Source organism: Myxine glutinosa, chromosome 1, assembly GCF_964187855.1.
Source record: "Myxine glutinosa chromosome 1, kmMyxGlut1.1, whole genome shotgun sequence".
In the NCBI taxonomy this organism is placed as follows: domain Eukaryota; kingdom Metazoa; phylum Chordata; class Myxini; order Myxiniformes; family Myxinidae; genus Myxine; species Myxine glutinosa.
In genome coordinates this window covers 340,987,080-340,995,105 of record NC_136261.1, presented here as the reverse complement: position 1 = coordinate 340,995,105, position 8,026 = coordinate 340,987,080, and the positions used below count along the sequence as shown (strand labels likewise).

General features: G+C 44.3%; 1 protein-coding gene across 1 annotated transcript; it reads right to left on the bottom strand.

The window, feature by feature from the left end:
- Positions 1–770: 770 nt before the first annotated feature.
- LOC137417484 (beta-1 adrenergic receptor) lies at positions 771–6,009 on the bottom strand. The gene is made up of 2 exons (XM_078769829.1): positions 5,384–6,009; positions 771–1,231 (listed from the first exon to the last, which is right to left on the bottom strand). Exons 1-2 carry the CDS (start codon positions 5,945–5,947, stop codon positions 890–892), a joined length of 906 nt encoding a protein of 301 aa, XP_078625955.1. The 5' UTR covers positions 5,948–6,009; the 3' UTR covers positions 771–889.
- Positions 6,010–8,026: the final 2,017 nt, after the last annotated feature.

Here is an 8,026-nt window from a genome sequence, read left to right as displayed (position 1 = left end):
CCACATGCATGAAGGATTACGTGGTTGCCTCCTTGTTTTGAAAAAGGGGAGGGAATGTTATGTTTGGAATTCACATGTTGTAATTCACATGTAATTCATGTTGGGAATTCACAGGTTATAATTCATATTTTGGGAAAACGGCAGTGACGCCGTGGAAAACGGAAGTGACGGTTGGTTTGGCAGAGTGGGAGGAGCTGAGAGGACTGGGTTGTTGTGGCCTCATGGCATGCTGTGCAGTGTTGCAAGTTACTGATTTAACTGTTGATGTTACAAGCAAGTAATTTTGCGTCAGTGCTGGATACAACACCAAGTACCCATTTTTCCTTGGAAGGATGACAGGCTGAGTCAACCTTCCTGGTGTTATTTAATGGCATGGCAGGGCTCAAACTCATGACCATAAGATCTTAAGGTGTTGAGTAATTATGAGGTTTGATTGAGGTGCGTGAAAAACTTTTTTCAGGACTTATGATTGAGCGAATGGTACATTGAAGGTGTTTCTATGAAGTGTGGAGCAGTAACATCCCCTCCCCCCCAAAAGGACGTCACCCCCAGTAACCTCCTTCCCGCCCCCCGCAATATCCCCCAAAAGGACATTGATGGATTGGGAGTGTGGTTCAGTTTAGCGATTTTGGTCGTAAGGATATTCCGGTGCTGAGTGTGCACCGGCGGTGTAACTGATTCAAATCCCAGAGAGGCAGGGGGGGGGGGGGGGGGATGTTCTGGGCGATGACTGATTTGTAAAATAAAAAACGACAAAACAATGATCAAATAACCTTTTATGATGTTTATTTCAAAGAAATCGAGCAAATAAATGGAAATATTAGTCTGTCATCTGTATATTTCATGAGATTACATTACTGTTTTCTGTTTGCAACGTAATTATTTCGAACTATGATGGTGTTGTTTTACAAAACACAATTCGTTTGTAGGCTGCCATGAATTCAGGGTTTCTTGAATAGAGAAAGGGATTAAATGATGAATTAATATAACCAAGCCAGGTAAAGAATACAAAAAGATAGTTGGGTACACATAACTGACAGTAAGCAAGTATTGGAAATGAAACAAAGAATGGAATCCAACAAATGGCAAATATCCCAATGATGAGACTCAATGCTTTGAGGGCCCGATGTTCACTTTTCGACATGGCCTTGATGACACGATTATCAGCATTTGTGTGAAGGTTCCCCTTGATTCCATCATTTTGTTTGTTGTTCTGAACAATCTGCTGCGCCTTTCAGAGACAAAAAAAAACAATGCATCAAAATAAAATGTTAATAAACTGCTATTCTTATTGCATCTTTTCATATGGAGAAAAACATTATTGAAATAAACATTGAAATTTTCATGCAAGACATAAAAAATATGACCACTGGACCTGGAGCTTAACTGGGCCATAACCTAGTGGTGTAAACCACATTTTGTAGCATTTTGACTGGTGGGTCTGGATAATATGATTTTTGAAGGAATTTATTAAGTTTGCCAGTTTGGCACACTCCTGGTCATATGATGGGAACGAACTTTGCAATCCCCGTTGCTAGTCAGGAATGGAAACTTGCTGCCAAATTTCAGCCGGATCGGCCCATCGGTTTGGCCGGAAAAGTCGAAATAGGTGACGGATGGACGGGCGGTGCACGATGACAAAACCTTGTCTGGAATTCCAATTGCAGATAAGTGAAGATATGATATAATAATATGAATTGTACAATTGTACAAGTGCAATTGTGCATGCAATTGTACAAGATCAACCTCGAATGATCAAACTAATAGAGAAAGCAATGGAGCTTTGGAATACCACATTGATATTTCAGCACTCGGAAGGAAAGGTCAAAATACCAGGAGTGAAGATACGTCGATTAACCTTCCAGGGAGACAGCTTTTCACCCCTGTTTTGCCAGGACCTGGCCCAACTGAGCAATCTCATTAATGAGCATGGATACACCCTGACTTAAAATAATAGAAAGTCAGAGACAAAAAAGGTGACACATCTACTTTACATGAATGATTTAAAACTCTTTGCACCAGACGACAAAAAATTGGCAAAACAACTCAAATTAGTGAAACGGTACTCAAACGACATTTAAATGGGATTGGGCCTGGAAAAGCGTGCCAAGTGCACATTCATACAAGATAGACCACCAAAAACGGACAACATAAAAATTGTCACAAGTACCACAATACAGGAGCTAGACAACAATGCATCATACTGTACTGTCTGTTTGTACTGTACTGTCTTTTTGTACTGGAGCTAGACAAGTTTTGTACTGTCTTTCCCTCGCGGTCCCCATGTGCTGTCTTTCCCTCGTGGTCCCCATGTGCTGTCGTTCCCTCGTGGTCCCCATGTGCTGTCTTTCCCTCGCGGTCCCCCTGTGCTGTCTTTCCCTCGCGGTCCCCCTGTGCTGTCTTTCCCTCGCGGTCCCCATGTGCTGTCTTTCCCTCGTGGTCCCCATGTGCTGTCTTTCCCTCGCGGTCCCCCTGTGCTGTCTTTCCCTCGCGGTCCCCCTGTGCTGTCTTTCCCTCGTGGTCCCCATGTGCTGTCTTTCCCTCGCGGTCCCCCTGTGCTGTCTTTCCCTCGCGGTCCCCATGTGCTGTCTTTGTCTTTCCCTCGTGGTCCCCCTGTACTGTCTTTCCCTCGTGGTCCCCCTGTGCTGTCTTTCCCTCATGGTCCCCATGTGCTGTCTTTCCCTCGTGGTCCCCCTGTGCTGTCTTTCCCTCGTGGTCCCCATGTGCTGTCTTTGTCTTTCCCTCGTGGTCCGCCTGTACTGTCTTTCCCTCATGGTCCCCCTGTGCTGTCTTTCCCTCGTGGTCCCCCTGTGCTGTCTTTCCCTCGCGGTCCCCCTGTGCTGTCTTTCCCTCGCGGTCCCCATGTGCTGTCTTTCCCTCGTGGTCCCCCTGTGCTGTCTTTCCCTCGTGGTCCCCCTGTGCTGTCTTTCCCTCGCGGTCCCCCTGTGCTGTCTTTCCCTCGCGGTCCCCATGTGCTGTCTTTCCCTCGCGGTCCCCCTGTGCTGTCTTTCCCTCACGGTCCCCATGTGCTGTCTTTCCCTCACGGTCCCCCTGTGCTGTCTTTCCCTCGCGGTCCCCCTGTGCTGTCTTTCCCTCGTGGTCCGCATGTGCTGTCTTTCCCTCGCGGTCCCCCTGTGCTGTCTTTCCCTCGCGGTCCCCATGTGCTGTCTTTATCTTTCCCTCGTGGTCCCCCTGTACTGTCTTTCCCTCGTGGTCCCCCTGTGCTGTCTTTCCCTCGTGGTCCCCATGTGCTGTCTTTCCCTCGTGGTCCCCATGTGCTGTCTTTCCCTCGCGGTCCCCCTGTGCTGTCTTTCCCTCGCGGTCCCCATGTGCTGTCTTTATCTTTCCCTCGTGGTCCCCCTGTACTGTCTTTCCCTCGTGGTCCCCCTGTGCTGTCTTTCCCTCGTGGTCCCCATGTGCTGTCTTTCCCTCGTGGTCCCCATGTGCTGTCTTTCCCTCGCGGTCCCCATGTGCTGTCTTTGTCTTTCTCTCGTGGTCCCCCTATACTGTCTTTCCCTCGTGGTCCCCCTGTGCTGTCTTTCCCTCGTGGTTGTCAGCTCTTTCACGAGCCTCGATTCAGTATAGAAAAAAAAAAAAAAAAATACAAATACACCACAAAGTGGAAGAGTGCCACCAAATATGTCACAAAAAAATGCGCAAAATAATTACCAAAGAATACCTGCATCGAGGTCTGATCCTGAAAACATACCTTTCTCCAAGGAACAAAGCTGTAAACCAACTCGCAATACCAGTATTCCAGCGCAGCTGCAGAATAATATACTGGCCACAATCAGAAATCAATAAACTGGATATCAAAACGAGGAAACTCATTCACAAAATGTTTTACAAAAATCAATGCATCCCGAGAATGTAGCTGCTGAGACGAGAAGGAGGTAGCACCCTGAAGGAACTGAACAAAGTGCACAGAATGACAATTGTAGAATTGGTCGAATATGTAAAAAGTCCAAGAAAAAAAGATTGGCCAAATACGACTACCGAATCCAATTTGTAAGCAAACACGAAGACAACAAATCAGAGAAGGTATCCCTAACCCACTTAGCAAAATATTTATAAAGTAGAGTGCGAATGGTCACACACAATGTCACACAAGAAACCGAAACGAGGAGTACAGCCCCAACAAATACAAAAAAGAAAGACATATACAAAATGAAATATCCACAGATATACACAGATAACCGGGAAAACAAAAGAGCAGGAAGTTATAACCACCACCACCTTGAAACATTTTGGAATGCCACCGAAAGTGAGAGCCAACTGACCACTATCAATCATTGAACTCGCTCAGAAGGAAATTATTCAATGCTTCATGTGTCTTGGTCTGCACAAGTATATAGCATCGGTTTTGACAAAAACCGTTTTGTTTCTCAAGGATCACCAGCTATGGAGGGGGCATCACTCCAACGCAGGGATACTTGACTGAGGTCACAACACTTGGAATTAAAATATGGTGCAGGCAATAGCTCACTTGTCTCTGCAAAGGACACCATGGAATTTTAATATCCATTGACCAATGCCAGCAGACAGGACGCCCAATCTAACATCTGTCCGAAGGACAACACACATATCGATTGATACCTCTCCGACCCTGTGAAACACCAGGATCACAGTTTATAGTTGGGTAGAGATTCAAACCCAGGCTGGAGTGCTGGTGCTCCCTGGTGCTTCCAGCCCCCGAAGGACGAATGGTGCAATATTATAAAGCGCCATCAACCAATGTTAATGAAAAAAAGTTGTTTGGGACAATAACACCCATATGTGGATATATTTGTATCAAATAACTGTTTAACATTAATAACCCTGCAAATTTCATGTTTCAATGCTCTTACCATGAAGGGCAATCAAAAATCTAAACAAACCAGATGCGCATTTTAGTCCAGCAACCCTAACGTTTATGTTTTTTTTCTTCTTCTATCAGTATAATTAGGAAGACAATTTTTTAAAAATAAATAATATTGCACTTACATCTGATTAATAATTATCTGTGAAAAATATATATTTTTCTAATGCCGTTTCCTGGACTCTGGCATTTATCTTATTCCGAGAACTTTTGAACGCATCACATAAACATTTGAGAGTGAAGCTGATTTCAAATTTTCAGGGTTTTATAATTTTCAAAGTCAAAATAAAAAGATAATCTAAAACTTCAATTGTCTCATTGTAACAATTGGCTGAGGTTTAACAAAACTGTCTGCTTCAGGTGCCTGTTGATTAATTAATTCTGTTATATTTCGTAATTCAATTCCGGAGACGTGTATCCTATTGTAATGAACATTTTGATGTGCAGAGGCATAAAACATGAAATGCCAATATGCAGTATTTTTGAATGAATTGCTAGAGGCAGGCAACTTATTACATCACCTACCTGTCTTTCTGCAACTCTCAGCACCTGAGCATACACAAAGATAATGACAGCAAGTGGGATGTAGAATGCAACCAAAGACCCGACAATAGCAAAGGACTTGCTGGTGATGAAATCACAACATGTAGGGTCATCGTAACAAGCTTGTGCTGCAGGATCATCTGAACGCCACCAGCCGAGGTAGATTGGAGGGAAGGAAAGAGTTCCAGCGATAGTCCACACGCAAATGATAAGGATGTAAGCTCGACGTCGAGTGAGAACTGATTGATAACGCAGCGGAGATGTAATAGCCACGTATCGATCGATTGCGATTACACACAGAGTTTCAATACTAGCCGTGGCACAGAGCACATCCAAAGAGTTCCACAAAGCACAGGCACTCGACCCGAAATGCCAAGATCCATTGAGAATAAGAGCGGCTCCTGGAGGCATGACTGAAAGACCCATCAACAGATCTGCACATGCGAGTGAACTCACAAAACAATTTGTAACTCCTTGCTTAAGCTGTTGGTTATATGAAATGGCTATGAGCACAAGACCATTTCCTGCCACTGTAATAAATGCCATGAAAAAGAAAAAATATCCCACAGCATCCTGTAATGGCTGGAAGACAAAAACAACACTTATATTTTCGCTCACTGTGCTCATTGTTCTTGGTTGACAATCAAGATACCCAGGAGTTACCTCCGAGCTATTTATCAATGCCTTCATTTCCCCACTGGCATTTTTACCACCATGCATGGGTCATAATCTCTTGGGTAATCAAGTGTGCGCAGTCAGATTCCGGAGGTTTAATCACAAATTCGTTTGTTGAAGAATATGTGCATCTTGGAGTTGCTCGGGAGACCCGGAGGACTGTGAGACCAAAGGGATCAATGTTGGAGTTGAGACGGTGAAAAACACAGAGAAATTGACAGAGAGAGTGATATTGATAAAGGTGGGCGCGATTCGGAAAATTTTAAGTCCGCTTACCGCTTATCCGCTCCGCCAGCCCGTGTAGTCCGATTCGCTTATCCGCTTCAGCGGCCGAAAATCTTAGTCCGCTTACCGCTTATCTGCTTATCCGCTTCGATTCGATTTTTTAAAAGCGCTTCGACGTTTTTAAAGCGCTTTTTGACGTTTCTAAAGGGAATTTAATGCGTTTTAAGCCTAAATAGCCATTTCTAACTACTACAAAGACAAACAAAGCTTTTAAGATCAAAAATATACATTTTTATTTAAATAAAATTTATTCAAAATTTATTGAAATAAAGTTTTCCACTCGACTCTACTCTACTCTACAGTTAATTTAAATATAATTTTAATATATGCAAGTTACATTAAAGAAAAATCAATTTGCCCGTCCTTTCTTTGACAAGAGAGTCTACTAGTCAACAGACTAGCAGTCTGTTGACTAGTCCTCATCTTCCTCCTCCACCTCGTGGGCCTTCTTGAGGAATTGTCTGTGTCCATTGTCACGTTGATCTCAGCCGACTCGATTGAGTCCAGCGACATCCTGCTCTCGCTGCGCGCGAGCTGAGGGGTCAGGGCGCAGATCTCCTGACTGTCCTCCACGTCCCCTATCATGTTGACCGCCGGGTTGTGGATGTCGCTGTGCTGGGACTGCTGGTTTGCGTCGCTCGTGTGCCTGTCCCTGGCACTGCCGCTGGGCTGGAGAGTCAGAAATCTCTCCATCCTGACATTATTGCCGCTCTAGCGTCCAATAAAATATTCAGTTTTCACTTATTATTCACTTAAATAAATATTCACAATTCTAGAGTAACGGCTCAGGCTAACAGCTGATTTGGCGAATCGCGATGCGCTTTAATTTTTCGGTAGTCCGCTTACGCTTATCCGCTTCGGTTTCCGGGGGTTGTTCCGATCCGCTTATCCGCTTCGAAAACGTTAGTCCGCTGCAGCGGATAAGCGGATAAGCGGACTTTCGAAGCGGACCGCCCACCTTTGGATATTGACCTGCTTTTGATGGGAAAACAACAGCCATTTTGCTTTGTTCAAATTGCTGGTGATTCCACTATTGTTGAGATCTTTGGAATAAACCAAATGCAGGAAGGAGAGATGTGATCTTGGGTGTACCAGCCCAGAGGGGAGAACAGTACTCTATTGATTTATGTACAAAGGCCTTGTTTTTCTCCCCAAAGAGGGGAGAACAATATTTTTTTCCAAAAACATTCCACAAATATATTTAAAATAAAGAAACAAAAACCATAATAATAATGGGTTTGCATACGTAAAAACATGTGATGATGATCAGAAGAGCTAGAATACAGAACAGAACATGAACAGAACATGTCTGTCTGTCCAGGTCTCTCTGGAATACTCAAGTCTATCCAGGTCTCTCTAGAATACTCAAGTCTGTCCAGGTCTCTCACACTAAAATACTCAAGTCTGTCCATGTCTCTCAAGGCATGATTCATCCAGTCATTACTTATCCAATCTGAACCAAACTTGACAGGACTTAGGTTTACACGATGGAAGTTGCAGGGATATGCTGGCAGCCCAGAGCATTTTGGTCAAACGAACAAGGTACCAATATCCGAGTACAGAAACATTTATTGTGTAACCGAACATATTCAGATATGGATGTCTGCCAGGGACCCCCTGCTGCGTGGGGCCCCTGGGGCCCAAAGAGGGGGGCCATATTATGGG

Coding starts and splice junctions, on each gene's coding strand:
- LOC137417484 (XM_078769829.1), bottom strand. CDS start 5,947: ATGGCATTTATTACAGTGGCAGGAAATGGTCTTGTGCTCATAGCCATT. Junction 1,232..5,383: donor TGAGAGTTGCAGAAAGACAG/GTAGGTGATGTA, acceptor TGTCTCTGAAAG/GCGCAGCAGATTGTTCAGAA.